Here is a 19,031-nt window from a genome sequence, read left to right on the forward strand (position 1 = left end):
AGTTCAAAGGTTTCAGAAGATAATAACGTTGAAAGTAGATGTATGAATAGCTATTTTATCTGATCCCTTGAATTATTAGATTATGAGATAAAGAATCATGACATATATAAACAAATATTTTATGATGATGATGATGGTGATGATGAGGATGATGATGCGGATGATGATGATGATGATGATTATTATTATTATTATTATTATTATTATTATTAAAGAAAGTTCTCTACAGTTGCGTTAATTTTTCGTTTTCTATTTTCCTTATGATTCTCTTTTACTGGTGGTGCAAATAAAACTGAACGGCCAGAAGTTGAGTTGCTTATTCCAAGTCGCCTAAGCAGGCTTCAGTCCAACTCCAAAGGTTGCTAGCGGAATAACATGGGAAGTTGTTTAGGATTATTAAGTTAGCATTCACTAGCACGAGCTCTTGCAAGTGAACGATATGCAGTTTATTTTACAGCATGTATAAGAATATGTGGTGAAAGGTATTTTTCACTGATCGACACTGGCCCGCTAATCCATTTCTTGACCAGAGACTTCGTGAAGTTTGATATATATATATATATATATATATATATATATATATATATATATATATATATATATATATATATATATATGTATATATATATATATATATATATATATACATATATATATATATATATATATATATATATATATGTATATATATATATATATACATATATATATGTATATATATATATATATATATATATATATATATATATATATATAGTATATATATATGTATATATATGTGTGTATATATATATACATAAATATATACAGAGAGAGAGAGAGAGAGAGAGAGAGAGAGAGAGAGAGAGAGATTCCCGTTTTCATCGTTATGGCGTGGAAAGGGCTACCTCTGTAGGTGATGGAAGGAAGAATGGCATGTTTTTTTCTTATGTGTTCATCGTTAGTTGAAGTTTTTGTTTATCTAGGTAAAGGTTCTGAGAGTCTAAAAGCGTATGGTGTTTGTCCTAGAATGCTTGAATATTGCAGTGCCCAGTATGTATCACGAAAGATTTTTAGAAGTATGCATGAGTGTCATTCCTATGTAAAATTGAAGGAAAACTATATTTTGGCATTTAAATCTGCACATGACATTCACTTTCTATAAATCTTCGAGAGGAGGCTTCGAAGATGTTCTTAAGTAAATCTGTTGTTCAATTAAATTTACTATTGCAGTAAATGGTGAAGGTGATCTTGGCCTCTTCGGGGAAGATGGCGGTGACGTTTTCCTAAATAATTTTTAATATCTTTTTTTATCCTGCTGCTACTGCTGCTAGTATCAGGGTTTGACCTTTATATTACACTTTAGGTTACTTATTTCTTCTGTGTCATTGTTATATGTGATGGATTAGTCTAATTACTTTGTTTTAAGTCGATCTGACTTCCTTCTTAATATAATCAAGAGTTTTTTGTTGATCAACCCTTTGTTGATTTTGTTGTGAGTCTTCTTCCACGCATATGTACACATTTTGTCCGTTTAAACAGGTATACAATAATATTGATTCTGTATCTTCCTAAAGTTAGACAAAGTTTTGCATCAGGGTATTATTGCTTGAATGATTTAGTTTTATGTCAGAGCACATACTTTTGCTCATGCGGATAGCCCAATAAAACCATTGTTTTACCAATGAAAACAAAATTTCTTATTCATTACTTTATTGGCATTCGTGAAATTTCTAGATTTCAGCAAACCCTCACCTATATAAAAAAAAGAGCGACTAGAATGGCATGAATAATCATGAACGTATGGGTAATATATACTGTACGGATTCGTGTATAAACCGTTACTATAAATAGTAATCCATATTTTAGCATCTTTTACTCCTCTGTTATCCATCCATTAAGCACTGAAAAGAGTAAAAGTGTTAAATATCATTAATCTTTCTAGGGGGACGAATGTGCAAGTAGACCACGTACTGCCAGATCTCTTACCGTCGATCGTAGGTTCAGCAGCATCTGCGGCAGCAGGCGTAATGGATTCTTCTGCGCCGATTGCAAAACAGTTGTGAATTGTATCGAAGGAGTTGCATTTGTTGAAAATTGCGGCACATCGGATACTTGCTCAGTAAAGGATGCATTTGGTGGAGCCATCTGCTATCCTACACCCGAACCATCATGCTCCTGCAGCCGCGCCAACGCATTCTTCATCGATCCTTATGACACACAAATGTTCTTCTTCTGTAGCGCTACTGAAGCAGAACCTGACATGTATCACTGCCCAGGGGAAATGATCTTTGATGAAAGTACTCAACAGTGCAAGAATGCGAACGGCTTTTCTCCATGTATGGAAGCAGGCGTCTTTGCTTACCATGATGACTGCACTCAATACTATACTTGTATTGCAAGTCAAAATGGCTGGATCCAAAAACCCTTTTCCTGCAGTGATGGTTTGATGTACAATGAAATTAAAGGGCAATGTGAAGATCCCTGTAGCTGGGACACAGGAAAATTCACTTGCCAAAGAGAAGGACGTTTCTCTGACCCTCTCAGCTGTGATAAATATTACGAGTGTGTCCTATTAAGTGACGGAAGCTTTCGACAAGACCAACGACAATGTCCTCATGGATATGAATGGGTTCAGAGTGAGCTTGGAGTAGGAAGGTGTGGGAAGGGACCCTCCCCCAACTGCCAGCCTTTGACACTTACCAAATGTATCATTCCAGATACATGCTCCGAAGGTACGTAGTGTTTACTGCATTATCATATTCTGTATACCTCTACTGATGTAAACTTTATACAAAAACTTCATGATCCTATCATAGTTATTGTATATTTTACATAGGTAGTTGTCAAAATAATCTATAAATGACTCGATAAACTTCTCTTTTTCAAAATTTTTCTAGGGATAATCACAACCCGCTGCGTACATTTCATCCGCTTTCGTTTCCTATGAAACGGAAGAAAACTGTGAGTAGGCCTAACATTACACAGCGATTATCTTATTCATTAGATATAAGCAGTGCAAAAGTATATTAGAAAAAAAGTAACCTCGTGGAACGATTGTGGCTTATATAAAATCTCTTTAACAAAATAGGCCTACTCTTGATTGCGTATGATACTGCTGGGTAGAGATGAATAAAGTTTCCTGTTCACGTGCGAAATGGTCTCTTTCGTATAATATTAACCTAAAAAAAAAAAGTCAGCAACATTATTCCGTTAAACCAAGTTGTTTTGGCATGGTATAATATGAGTGAGATAAAATAAATATAAGTAATTTGTTTTTGTGGATACCCTTTGATCAAGGACCTTTATACAGATGAAAAATGAGTGATTGAAGAGGAAAGTAAATTCGATTATTTCACTCATGAGAATTCTTTGTTCTGAATTTTATTAATCAGCTGTCCGATTTTGATAACCTTGCTGTCAACCCTAAATTCTTTCAAAGAAGAGAGCTAACTTCAGAATAGAATCCTGATATATTCTATATGAATAAACTAATTGCAATTACAGTAGGCCTAATGATTTTAGAGATAGTTCAAGAGACTCTTCTCAGACGTAAACATGATTCTATGGCTCCCGTGGATCTATTGCTTAAAAGAGAGAAAACATTGTTAGTTTGTAAAGAACTTATTCCAGCCCACTACTGTCTGTAAAGAGAACGCTACAATGAAATAATTTCGGCAGATGTCATTCAGATAAATAATTTCAATTCTACGCTCGTAAAAACGCATTTTTGATGATGGTCCAGTTACAACATATTATTATCTAGTATGTCACGGAGTTACAACCTCTCTACCGTCTGTTTCTTTAGTAGGTTTCATCATTGTAAGAATTTCCCACATATATCAGAACATAATATTTTCATTCGAATCAAATGATATAAGTAGACCTAATTTGTTTTCATATTATGCTGTTATATATTATAGATTATCAGTGAAATACTAAAAATTAATAGATAGATGGAATATGAATAACAAAACCATTTAAAAGTTGGAAATTTTATTAATGAATGCTGGACCAAACTAAACATGTGCCAATTTTTATATATATATATATATATATATATATATATATATATATATATATATATATATATATAAATATATATATATATATATATATATATATATATATACATATATATATATATATATATATATATATATATATATATATGTACACATTTTTTTGGAGTAGATCTAACCTATATCGACATTTCTTTTTTTTTTCTTTAAGATTATCTTTGCTTTAGAAGATATCCTTATGGTTTTTCTTTTGCTTGTTCAAATGTGTCCTTAAAGAACCACGGCCAATGTTTACATTTCTGTTGCTCAAAGCATTTGATATCCTACTTAATTTATCTTTCAAGCTGTGTTTTGAAATAAAGAATATTTTGAATTATCAGCTCATCTGCATAGAAGCTAATCCAGTCCCGTTATTGTTAGGCAATATTCAAGCCATAAATACATTCTTTCATTCCCTAACTAATTTTTCTCTTTACCAAATACTATTAGAATTAATTGCAACCTTTCAGTCTGATTGAATTATTACGTTTGGTTAATGTTTCTGACAATAAGATATCAAGACATACTTAAAATCAAACCATCAGACATGAATATCATTCTATATTTATGAAGAGAAATTTCCTTACAATCACAGATACCTCTAGAGTCTCTAGACTTTGCAGGTAATTTTGTTGCTTCCAATCGCAATGTTTTGCTGCACCGGTTGATAGGAAGTTTTCCAAACATGAAACGACCCAGACAAGGAAAAGATGGAGCATTTTGCTCACTGGTGGAATCTATTAATTAATCAATGAGTACGTTCTAATTAAAGATACGAAATGACTTCCGCTAGAACAAATAATAGATTCGCTAGTTAATGATGGTAGGGTATTGCCTCGTTCCTCTAGAAACATTACACATTATAATTAAGGTTGCCATATTTCAATCGTATAACATTCTCTGAAGGCAATATCTTTCTTGCAGGACCCCACAGGCATTAAAAATGGTTCCTGTCAAAACATGCATTGCAGAATATTATTTACTGTTTGGTTCCTTTCATGCAAAGACAGTAAATTACAAATATTACAACTTTCTGATTTCTATGATTTATTAGTTAGACTTTTAACGTTTTTTCTCAGAGTTTTCAGTGGGAACCCGATTACCCGAAAGCCGCTTAAAGTAATCATAGTCTGAAGTGTGAAATGGGCATTAGAATTGTGCTGGATATAGTACGATAAAGCTTTTCTAATTGATTAGTCGCTGAAAAAACTTTTGTTCTGAAATTATAAAATTTGGAATTCTTTATCCGCGTGTCAAACGAAAGTGGTATACAAACGTACAATTTAAGGCAGAAAATAATAGCATATCACTATCATGCATAAAAACATGAATTATCAGTCACTGATTGCCTTGCACTGCAGTGTTTAAGAAATATAAAGGAAACTGCTAAAAGCGAGTTTCTCACCGTCGTCCTAGCACCGAAAGCAATAGCAAAAGATTAATATCTGAAAGAGGCACTACTCACTTGCCACTTCAGTATAGTAAGAAAACGCTAAGATAAGCTTCGTGTTTTCTACATACAGCTGCCAATCAGAATATGCAATCACACTATGTATAAACAAAGATATTAGATATATGCCTTTAAGATATATTTCTATATGACCTTCGGCAAGTCACATTCGCTTTCGGTTATCAAGCGGATAACATTTTTTCAAAATTTCATAACACTGAAGCAACCTATTTTATTTTCAATGGCAATCAATTGAAATAGCCTGTCAGGCTATATCTGACACTATTATAGTCATATCCTACGCTGCATACTACTTTTCTAAGCGGCTTTCAGGTAATCGAGTTACTTTAACTTGAAGTTTCATGAAATTCACGTTCATTTTTTCATATCCAACTCTATCAAAAATAAAAGTTTCAGTAATCTACGTTTTTGTTTAGCCCCAGCAGGCTCTGCAGCCCCAGCAGGCTCTGCAGCCCCAGCAGGCTCTGTAGCCCCAGCAGGCTCTGTAGCCCCAGCAGGCTCTGCAGCCCCAGCAGGCTCTGTAGCCCCAGCAGGCTCTGCAGCCCCAGCAGGCTCTGCAGCCCCAGCAGGCTCTGTAGCCCCAGCAGGCTCTGCAGCCCCAGCAGCCAGTATCCGTGGTGGACAGCTAATAACTAATTTTAGGACATCAGGAGGTAACTCCAATCCTCCCCAATATGCATTTGTACATTACCCGGTTGGATCAGATTCTGTCTGGAACCCACCGAATCGTGGTGATCGCCGAGCTCGCGTTTCCAACTGATTCTGTCGGATGAGGTAGGATATATTTCATAATACTTTGCTAAATTGTTTCGATCCTTATTGTTCAACTTTATTTAATAAATGTATAAGAAAAGATATTTGTAAGCCTAGGCCTACACAAAGCTTATAAAACTGATATAAATATTAGACAACTTCAAAGATGATTTCCATGATATTTATGCTATGCATATAAAGATAATACAATTACGTGTATCATACCTACATCTGACCTTGTGAACGTTTGGCATAAGTATTATTTAAATCGTTTCAGATTTAGTGCAAATACGCTTTTCATCGATGGTGTGAAGCAACACTGAAGTCTGAGGAGCCTTGGAGAGAAGACGTCTGCCACAGATTAACCTTTATCTCTAAGTACTACAATCTAAGGTGACTGGTCTGAGATTAGACTTTGTGGGTCTGGGCATTAGGAGCCGTAACTGTAATCATCCTTTTATTTTTATTTATCATGTACACAAACCCTTTAGTAGTATTGATATTAGTTACAAGGAGTATTTTTCTGTTTGTTAGTATATGATTAAATTTCAGTTGTTATACATATCACTGTCTTTCATTTTCCAACACTAAATACTTCTTACTTGCTATTGTAAATAAGCATCTTGAAAAATGGTGTCTGCAGTATTTACTAAGTTGCAATTAGTAAATGAAAGGAATAAACAAGAAAGAGCAAGAAGGGAAACCAAATAAATTAAATTAGAGAAAACTGACGTAAGTAGCATAACTGAAAATCGTATCCGTCTTAAAATCAAGATAACATCGACTTATAAAACCAATGGCATATATAATCATTTTTGGTCCAAAATGTAATCTTTGTAGGAGCATATTTGCATGAGTTGTTTCACTGAACAATCTCTAACATGGTTGACAGTAATAGATGTTCAGCTCTTTGAAGTTTGATTTAGTCCATCTTGGAGGGAAAAAGCCCTACCAAACTCATTAACTACCGCAGTTTTGCAGAAAAATAGGTGATCTCTGCACTGAAGACTTTAAAGGAAATTCTAATTAATTTTTATCTATCTTTATCTTTTGCATTGTTTAAATTCTTAACTTTTCATGTCAATGTTAAAGATCTTTTTACAATGGTGAATGAATCGTTACCAACATCCCTTTTACCACCAAGGAAATGGAATAAATTTCGATGTTATTAGCAAACGTTCCTTCATTCCAATTATTTCCATAATGTGCACAACCTTCTTTATCATGTGTTTCCCTCGTTACATCTGGCACTTATAGTACTTATTTCGGTATCCAATTTCTTGTTTTATAATCTTCAACTGTAACAATTCCTTCAAAAAGAAATAGTATACCGAATGGTATCACAAAATAAATCCATATGCAGTTTATCATTCTTAACTATATGTTCTTGCACTTAAAGGATGTTATACTCATTATTGTAGCATACGATTAAACTATTTAATTTGCATACATACATTACATGAACATTATCATTAGTTGTAGTTATGTAACATAACTTATGTTAATAAAGTTAAATATTTTATTCACGGTTAAAAAAAGGATTTTATCAATGTTCATTTGTAATGGCAGTATATCTTCTTGCAGTTTTAGATTATATCTTAACATCTTAAAACGTCTAAATAGGTATGCTGAAGGTAATAATCTGTTCCCTAGTTTACAGTAGGGCTATGGCAATGGCCTTAGAGTAAATGATTCCCTTTTTCTACAATCTCCAATTCTGTATAGAAATCCTTCGATTATGGGCAGGAGGTTCGTATGGTTGGCCTTGATTTAGTGCTGCCTTTAACCGTGGTAGTCATGAGGACCTTATTTTCAAACTTAAACAGTTGGGAGTGAGTGGTTGTTTTCTTAGCATCATTATTGAATTTTTAAGTAATAGATTGCAGAGTTGTTGTTTATGGGCACCATAGTGAGTAGAGGAATATATTTTGTGTTCCTCAGGGTAGTGTTCTTGGCCCATTACTTTTCATACTATATACACATATGTGCTTTGACCTAGAAAACAAGCTCTTTGTATATGCAGATGATGCTACTCTCTTTACATCAACTCCATATCCTGAATGTAGATATGTGGTTGCTGCAACTCTTAACAGAGATTTAGCTAAAATTAGTGCATGTTGCAAATTATGGGGTATGAAGATATGCCCTAACAAAACTCAAAGTATGATTGTGAATAGGCCGAGGGCTGTGGCTCCTTAACATCCAGATCTCTGCATTAATAATTTCTCTTTAACTCTATACGACTCTTAAAATTTTAGGTGTGATTCTTGATTACAAACTTACTTTTGAAAAACATATTCGGTCTGTTTCTTTTTTAAATTGCCAAAAAAAAATTACTTATTGAGAAAGTCTTGAGAGTTTCGGAAGAAATATTCTAATTCCTTCATTCTACCTTGTTTCAAGCATTGTTCTTCCACCTGGTCTTCAGTTAATGAATCTTATCTTAATTTGTAGGACAAAAACTTGTGGTCTATTGAATTTCGTATTCCTGATCTTGATATTAATCTCCGGCTCTGTCATTCAGTTAATATTTCACAATATTTCCTAATCAGGCTGTTGAATCGATGGAACTTCGTACATATATGAGAAATCCAATCTAACGTTGTTACCGATCTTAAAATGTTTTACATTCATTATTTGTTGCTTCTCATGAAGTTTATTTGTTTTCTTATTTCCTTTCCACACATAGATATTTTCCCTACTGGTGCACTTGGGCTTATACCATCCTCCTATCCAGCTAGGGTTGTAGCTTGGCTAGTAATAATAATAATAATAATAATAATAATAATAATAATAATAATAATAATAATAATAACAATAATAATTTTAATAATAAGATTCACCATCGGCATGTTGTCTATGGTCTTTACTGTTAGTTAAATACTTGACCCATTTCTTATGTCAGCTTACGAATTTGTGTTATTTAGATTTTTTTTTCTATTTTAGGGTTCTTTTAACACTATTCTATTGTTCTTTTGTCCCCTCTTTTCTTCGACGGATTACAAATTTCTCAGAAGGCGAAATGCATACAGTATATATATATATATATATATATATATATATATATATATATATATATATATATATACACTGTACATATGTATATATACATATATATACATATGTATATATGTGTATATATATACGCATATGTATGTATATGTATATGTATATATATATATATATATATATATATATATATATATATATATATATATATATATATATATATATATATATATATATATACACTGTACATATGTATATATACATATATATACATATGTATATATGTGTATATATACGCATATGTATGTATATGTATATATATATATATATATATATATATATATATATACACACATATATATATATATATATATGTGTGTGTATATATATATATATATATATATATATATATGTATGTATATACATATATACATATGTATATATATGTACAGTATATATACATATGAATATACATACATATGCATATATATAATATATATATATGTGTGTGTGTATATATATACATATATATACATATGTATATACATATATATATATATATATATATATATATATATATATGTGTGTGTGTGTGTATACATATGTATATATACATATATATACATATATATATATATACATACATATATATATATATATATATATATATATATATATATATATATATATCTGTGTGTATATATATATGATCGCAAATAACTATTGACTCACTAATCCTTTGTGTTATTGAATACATTCTACCTTGAGAATCAGTTATACCTAGAGGGGAATGAAAATTAAGTTCATTATATTATTTTCCAATATCAGAAATGGAAATGTTATGTAAGAAATACTTCAGTTCATTCGTTTTCACTGATATTGTTGTCATTTTCAAAAAATCTTTAAATTATAAGCAGTTTATTATCATTATTATTATCATTATTACTTGCTAAGCTACAACCCTAGTTGGAAAAGCAGGATGCTATAAGTCCAGGGTCTCCAACAGAGAAAATAGCCCAGTGAGGAAAGGAAAAAAGGAAAAATAAAAATTTAAGAATGCGAACATTAAAATAAATATCTCCTATATAAAATATCAAAACTTTAACATAACAAGAGGAAGAGAAAAAAGACAGAACAGCGTGCCCAAGTGTACCCTCAAGCAAGAGAACACTTAACCCAAGACAGTGGAAGACCATGGTACAGAGGCTATGGCACTACCCAAGACTAGGAACAATGGTTTGATTTTGGAGTGCCCTTCCCCTAGATGAGCTGCTTACCATAGCTAAAGAGTCTCTTCTACCTTACCAAGAGGAAAGTAGCCACTGAACAATTGCGGTACAGTAGTTAACCCCTTGAGCGATGAAGAATTGTTTGGTAAGACTATTCGGTGTATATGTAGGCAAAGGGAACCTAAGCCACGACCAGAAAGAAGAATCCAATGCAGTACTGTCTGACCAGTCAAAGGCCCGATAACTCTCTAGTGGTAGTATCTCAACGGGTGGCTGACGTCCTTGCCAACCTACTACTTATTACCATGTGGGAAGATCAAGCTCTCATCAGCAACGGAAACTAATTCTTTATTCTCTCTCTGTCTTGTTTTGTTTTGTGAGTTTTGTCTGACAGACAACATCTAAAGAGAGAGAATAGGTTAGAAATAAATAGTAATCACGGCAGGATGTCAAATTCAATAGGCAAAAACAAAGGCATTACGATTATTTCAGTGACAGAGGACCAAGGTTTACCAAAACATTGATATTGAGCATGGAGTTGGGGAAGTTTGAATATTATTTCATTGATGTTGAGGCAATGTGTATTTTGTGTTCTTACTCCTATTTAGTAACGTCTTGGCATTCATGGTAAATTCTAACCTAACTATGCGTATCTAGTGTGTGTGTGTGTGGCTCATCCTAAAATTCTAAGGAAGTCTAAAAGGGTTTCAGCTTACGCATGCAAAGTACTGTATGCGTATGTGTACGAGAGAGAGAGAGAGAGAGAGAGAGAGAGAGAGAGAGAGAGAGAGAGAGAGAGAGAGATGTCGCTTTCTTGGCTGCCAATATGTTGTTCTTAATCAGTTTATGAAGAAGAAATATAAAGTGGACCCATATTATGTTCCTACCTAGGGTTGCGAGGTATTAATATCCGGGTCAGTTTCTCACAGGACCGAAAAATGTTTTGAAATACGCCTGTGCTCTTCTAATCTATTATTACTTTCATTATGACTACTATAACTATTGCATTGGTTATCATAGTTATCATTATTGCTGGACGGAGGTTCAAGACCCATTCACGCTCAATAGTTTCTTGTAGTGTGTGCAAGCTCACCATCTTTGTGGGCCAGGCCTCCTTGGTCATTTCTTGATGGAAATAGGCCTTTCGCGCTAAAAATATGTATACTGCATATAGTCAATCTATAGGGCATTGCCACTGTTGCTCTGTCATTCCATACTTATACACACACACGCACACACACACACATATATATATATAAATATATATATATATATATATATATATATATATATATATATATATATATATATATACATATTTATATATATAAATGTATATATATAAATGTATATATATATATATATATATATATATATATATGCAGACAGTATATATACACACTTATACATATGTGTATATATATATATATATATATATATATATATATATATATATATATATATATGTCTGTGTGTATCAAAGTGTATATATATGTGTGTATATTATACATATATATGTATATATACATGTATAAATGCACACACACACACACACACACACATATATATATATATATATATATATATATATATATGTCTGTGTGTATCAGTGTATACATATGTGTATAATAAACACACACACATATATATATATATATATATATATATATATATATATATACCTATATGGTCGCAAGCTGCTGACTCTCATGTTAATTTGTTGGACAAATTAATAATGTCTATCATTTTCCTTATAGCTGACCTGAAAATTATTATTTGGTACCATAGTTCGGTTAGAATTTTGTGCATGTTGCTTAAAATCGTTGAGGGTCATCTGCTTGTTAATTGGTGGGGGGAATAACCCCCCCCCCCTTTTTTTTATTCAGGTGGACAATATTTCAGTTTTCCTCCCACTTTTTTCCTCCTAGTTTTATATAACAGATATTGGAAATAGGGCTATTGAATTATTATAAAACATATATACATAAAAAACAAGTAAAGCATAATAAAGAAATAGATTACGTAATTTTTCTTTAGGTTCGTGGCCAGATTACTAACCATGACTCATTGTGTATATACGAAGTTGTCAAACGTCAACACTTGCAGCAGATGTCTGTTTTTTTTTTTCTTCTTTTTTTATTGTCCTGTATCTAAGCCTTTGATAATCGTAATAGACATCATTTGCCTACAAATATATTATGTTTCAAAGTTAAAGCTAGCAAAATGGCAGATCTGTCAAATTCACCGAGAATGCCTGGCTGAACTTAATCTTCAAAACATAGCTAAACTATACGTAAACAAATACAAAGTACCAGATACATGGGCCAATAAATTTAGCAATTTTAATGCACCTACTTTATATTGTTGGCTGTATCCAGAGGTAAATACTTTTTTATCAGTTACAAAAAATGCTTTAATCTTCGAAGGGGTGCCCATAAATAAATAGCTTCCATGCATTTTTATCCTCCCCCCACTATTTCTCTTCTCATCCAACTATGGAGTTGTTTTTTTGTAAAATTTTTGTCTAATACGTTCAACAACCAATTAGTTTCGTATTGTACCTTCTCTTGCTTGTCCACCAGTACTGTCACAAGTAGTAAATTCTCATTATTGTCATTCACTTATTGACGACCTCTTTTGCTGCCGTCTCCTAACCTTAGATATTAAAATCAGAGAGTAAAATGTTTTTTGATTGTTGCAGGATTTTATCATTTTACTCTCAGTGGAATCCTATAATTCCTATTGAGTATTAAACCTTAAAATATTAAGTTAATTTTCATCGTTATTACTTGTACTGTGGATGTTTGTTATTTAAATACTGATCATAGTCTCTACAGAATTAAGTGGAATTGTATATTGAGGAGGTCACAGAAGACTTGCACTGCATTTAAGCCACTGTAAATTGTAGACTTGAAAGCTGATTAACTGACTAATGCTGATAAATCAGTCATCCTTCTGCGTTGACATCATCCATATATTCATAATTACGTGGCAATAAAATATACCCAATCGTTTTCTTGAGAGCCTGTGCCAAACCTATAATTTTCAGAATGTTCCCCATACTTTTAGAGACCAGATGACGCCACTGTATAAGAGTATTCATAATTCTAACCATTCTTTGCAAGTAGATCGTCCCAGACTGTAAATCCACCATCCAGAATGCAGTATGAGATGTGTAATTAATTCTAATAACCTTCCCTTCTCCATCATAATTTCAATACTAAGCAGTATTCTAAACATTTTAAGCCAGTTGTGACCATATTATGGAATGATCATCCTATTCTGGCGGTTCAACTTGTGGAATGTCAGAAGTTCAAACTTGTTCCAAATGCGTTAAATGTTTTCCTGCGGAACAGGCTGACACAAGTCTTATTTTATAATAGTTATTTCATAACTTAGTTTATTAGTTAATTATATATTTATTTTCCACACTAGGATTTTGTTTTATTTTAGAATGCATACGTTTTGTTGGATACAGGTATGTAATAAATCTCGTAGATATTATGCATTATTTTTTATCCGAAAATTTGTTCATCTTTTATAGCTATACTTCTTTTTCCGTCTTTGTTAATAACTGAATATTAATAGATATCATTGCTTTAATACTAGTTTATTTCCCTTGATATTGTTTTTTCTTCATTAGACTGACTATGTTGTGTTGAAGCTCTGCTTTATTTACGACATATGCTACAAGTGCAGATTTTAACAATAAAATCCTGCTAAAGCACGAAATATTTTCCTTTCGACCACATCGTTCGTTTTAGAAGGCCTCGCTTTAGGAGCAATATTTCGAATGCATGCTTCCTTAAAAGGAGAAAATAACAGATAATCGTATAATAAGCCAATCAATTTTATGAGTTTCTTGATGAATATGGTCTTTTTTACAGTTTATTAACTACAAATTTCCCGTTTTTTTTAAGGGATACTGTAATACTGTTTGCTCTAGTCAGGGCTTATTTACTTAGAAAGAAAACGGTTTTATTACACCAGCCCAACAAATGAAAACTGGCATTTCGTGTTAATCTTTTCTAAACTTAGGTACCGTGGGGAAAAAATGGCTTTCTTGCTGCGCCTTTTGAATCAGAAACTAACAGTCTCCAAAATTTGAAAGAAAGCCTTTTTCCTATTAAATTGATTAGGTTACCATGATAACTTTTTCCCTTTATATCTTAGTATGATTTTCGAGACTATGGCCCTTCTTGAGTGACCTTCTAGCGGCATGATCTACTATAGTTCACACAGGATCAGAATGACATTAAAAGGCTCCATTAAAAAAAAATCCCAACTAGCAACAATTAACGAGAATTAGAATTTTAAAGGGTTACTAAGACAGAAGATTGAAATGACTGCACTTGATCATTAAAAGACTACACCATCTAGGACTCCACCATTGGAACTTTAAAGGATTCTAGCACTGCAATCGTCGGAAAAGGTGACCGGATTTCCCCCTCAGCTAAAACCAAGGTCTATTCTATGGACCTTGGCTAAGATAATATCCACGCACCTTTTATTTAGGTATATTAATGTTTAGTTAGCTATGAACATTCGGGTATGTGGGTGGAAGTCTTTGTATTACAGTAATGTGTATATTTCCATCTATACTTCATTTCTTCGTTTTAGACTAACCCTTTGCTTTCCAAATAACCACGTGTTTCATATGTATTTAGAATTGAACTAATGTACAATATAAACGAGATATATTTTTTTTTCATTCGGCAGCTTTGTCCGTTCTGTCAGCTTTAAAAAGTTATATATTTTATTCAAATAAAGTCACATGTCCATTGCAGCGATCATTCATTTTCATTAAACCCCCTTTTCCTATTTTTGGTTTATTTTACAAATGCTATTCCGAGTCTAAGTAAATCATCGAAGAAAAACCCTGAAATTAATTTTATAAATTCTTTATGTCGTTTTGAATATACTTTGTATTTATGCCCCAGGGAAAATTAAACCCATGTATTTTTTTAAAATGATACTGAAATGGTCTAATTCAACAAATCAAGGGAATCATAAAAGATTCCAAAATATTTGCACATACCAATGTATTGAGGAACTTTAAAATCTCAAGATGCGTTCATTAACAGTCGCCTACCGCTCCCGTGCACGTTGAGAGTATTTCGGCAATGATAAATCCGACGTTGGATGGCTTAAATCTCTTAACTTTACCTTGTGATGGCTAATGTACTGTAGCCTCCCAGCATATCGTTGTAGCTTTCTGATCCATTTGCGCCGCATATCTTCCCCAGAATTATTTCCTACATACAACGAAGACAAATATTGAATGTCATATGTTCGCCTCATAATACAATATAAAAAGTTGTTGTAGCCTGTCTTCTACAGTAGAGACGACATTGTAAAAAAAAAAAAAAAATCCCGAATCTTTCCAGATAGTACTACATTGGATCTCTTTTTCTGGTTATGGCCCATTTTTCCTTTAATTGCACTTACACCGAATAGTCTGGCGTATTTTTCAACATTTATCTCTGTCCTCAAACACTTGCCAACACAGAGATCGCAAACAATTCTTTCTTCAGTGGCTACTTCCCTATCGGTAAGGGCAAAAATTGACTCTTTAGCTATGGCAAGCACTCTTCTCTAAAATCAAACCATTGTTCTCTACTCTTGGATAGAACCATGGCTTCTGTTGGCTACCATGGTCTTCCACTGTCTTTTGGGTAGAGTTCTCTTGTTTTAAGGTAAACTCGGGCGCACTATTCTATCTCATTTCTATTCCTCTTTGTTTCTTTTAATTTTTTTATTTATATACATGAAATACAAATTTTAATGCTATTACTGTTCTTGCAATATTCTATTTCAATTGTTGATTGGCTCTCTTGTAGTGCTTATCCTCTTATTTCCTTTCCTCACTGGGCTATTTTTCCCTGTTGGAGCCCTCGGACTTGAACTATCCTGTTTTTAACTAGGGTTGTAGCTCAGCTAATAATAATAATAATAATAATAATGCGGATATATGCCGATGAACGATGTTATCCCCATTGTTATCCCAAGGATATCATTATGGTGTCACAAAAGGATTGTTCCTGAGGAAATTTGGTTTTTGGCAATGCTTTGTGCGTCAAAATGTCTGATCGTCTTATTTTCGATCTGAATTCAAGGACAGTAATCCTTTACAGTTGTTACTCTTAATAAATTGATGCTACTTCGTTGAAATGTTGAAATTTGATTGGTGCATTTGTGTCATGATTAATCAATCAACTGCGATTTTTAAATCCACATTAGTCCAGACGTCCTAGACTCCTAGCCTAAGAAGTAGGAAGTGCTAAGAAGAAAAGACGCCAGTTAATTATCCAACAGAGGATTAAGGATTAAATTTAGTCTCTAAACCCACTTAAATGTTCTTTTGTAAAGAGACTACATTTAATGCAACGATTTTGCAATAGACAAACCACAGGAGGTTGTTTTAAATATAAATCAATGTTTTTAATAGTGATATATATATATATATATATATATATATATATATATATATATATATATATATATATATATATATATATGCACTATAAAAACAATATGAATGGAAGGGGGAACATGGATATTGTTTGAATAAAAGGTATTAAGCCTCATGTGGGGGAATTAACATATCATTCATAACATTCGGTGAAGGAGTTAATATCTAATAACAGACTAACACTAAAATTTGTCAACAGTATTGATTAGATCTAATATTTTATCTTCTATCATATTCACAGGGGAGTACATTGGCTCCAAGAAGGAGCCAGATCTCCTACTAAAATGGAAGAAAAAGAAGAAAAAACAAAAGGCTTACTTTACCTAAATTCCCTTATCCCTATTCCCTAATCCGATAACGATTGTAGTATTCGCGGGATATTTTTGTAGTGTATTACAGGGCAATGTAACTTAGGGAAAAAAAACTAATTGTTTCTATAGAAAAAATTCCGCTCACTGTGCAGATATCACTAAAATATCAGTGTCGTATTATTTTAAACTCGGTAGGCCTACTTGAAAAAAGACTGTGGTGGTATTACGTTGTGAATGATTATAAAGTAACTTTCCTAACTCGGCGTGTTCTTGTGCAATTAGACGAGTCGACTATGAATCCCCAACCCTCTACTGCGGCAGTTTCTGATTCTGTTTAAGGTAAGTGAGGATGGTTAACCTTTTTGGGGTCTTTATAGTTTTTCGGCATTCTAAGTGATTTTAGTGGATGGAAGAGTTCTCAAGGGCCTGAAGCCCCCTGCTGGTGAGTAAGGAGAACAAGACACCTAGTTTAGGTTAGGTTAATCTGTTTCCCTCGTGCTACCAGTTTTATGGTATTATTTTACTAGGCATTATTGTAGTGTATTACAGGGCAATGTAACCCTTGGAAAAAAACTTTCTTATAGAAAAAATGGTAAATTTGTATTGTATTACAGGGTGTGGTTTCGAACAGAAAATATATGTTTTCCTATCGTAAATAACGTGATTTAACCGAAATTGACCTTCATTTCAACCGCAAACAAACAGATCAACCTATTCGACTAACTTTAAGTTACCAGTTGCCGAATTGGTTTCTGTTATTATGAATGAAATGAAGGTGAAAACGGTTAAATTACGTTATTTCCTACAGGAAAACATTGGTATTATTTTACTATAGTTCCAACTCTTTCTATAATAATTATAGTATTATAGATGCATTTTGCATAAGAAATTGTTAAACTTTGTCTCTGAACACTTTTTGGGGAAATTCACCATATGCGAGATATGAATGGTTATAGAATTCCTATCCTCGAAAAATTTCGAAGTGTTTTGTTTACTTTATCACAGACACAGTTTGCAGTTTGTGCTGTGATGCGAATTTGTTTTTGTTTGGAACTGCATTGTGGTTCTGATGCGAATTTTTCCCTCTTAAAATTGCATTGTGGGTAGTTACATCGTATGTCTAGGAGTCACGTGACCTGGTGAAAATCTGACAGCTGTCAGCCATATTTGCTTGTCATTTGGTTGAAGTCTCTCATAGAATTAAGCTATGTCTCTGTGTTTGTCTTGCAATTTTGATTATTTTCGATTAATTCATGATTTTTATGAAAATGAAACACGGTGCATTGAATTTTTAAGAGAACATGGAGTGCTACCTGCAGCAGTACAGTGTTTAAATTGTGGAAAACCCTGTCAATTCAGAAACGATAAAAACGTTTGGCGCTGTACGGGTTATGTTTTAGACAAAAGACACAAAAAGAGAAAATATTGTAATTTTACTGTAAGTGATCGGAAAGGCACATTTTTAGATAAAGTTAAATTGCCAGTATGGAAGTTGAAGATTTTTCTTTGCTAATTTTTGAGTGAATTTTGGAAACATCGCCCAATTATTAAGTATTTAAATATTTCATCAAAGACCAGTGTTGATTGGAGAAGTTTTTGTAGTGGGGTGAGTCAGTTTTGGTACAATAATCAGGAGCCCATTGGTGGTGTTGATGTTGAAGTGGAAATTGATGAAACACTAATTACTCATAGTAAATACCATAAAGGTCGCCCTCTTACCCAGTGTTGGTTGTTTGGTGGTATAGA

General features: G+C 32.8%; 1 protein-coding gene across 5 annotated transcripts in view; it reads left to right on the forward strand.

Annotated features, from left to right (window-relative positions):
- LOC137643145 (uncharacterized) overlaps positions 1-6,826 on the forward strand; it is a 23,233-nt gene extending 16,407 nt beyond the window's left edge. The window contains exons 4-6 of one of the 5 annotated variants that reach the window (XM_068375997.1): positions 1,925-2,714; positions 5,928-6,285; positions 6,542-6,826. In XM_068375997.1, the coding sequence (XP_068232098.1) occupies positions 1,925-2,714; positions 5,928-6,271 (1,134 nt within the window). In that variant the 3' untranslated portion in view covers positions 6,272-6,285; positions 6,542-6,826. The remainder of the gene's footprint in view (positions 1-1,924; positions 2,715-5,927; positions 6,286-6,541) is intronic. The other 4 variants (XM_068376003.1, XM_068376006.1, XM_068376011.1 and 1 more) reach the window with 4 other exon arrangements.
- Positions 6,827-19,031: the final 12,205 nt, after the last annotated feature.

This window comes from Palaemon carinicauda, chromosome 1, assembly GCF_036898095.1.
Source record: "Palaemon carinicauda isolate YSFRI2023 chromosome 1, ASM3689809v2, whole genome shotgun sequence".
In the NCBI taxonomy this organism is placed as follows: Eukaryota; Metazoa; Arthropoda; class Malacostraca; order Decapoda; family Palaemonidae; genus Palaemon; species Palaemon carinicauda.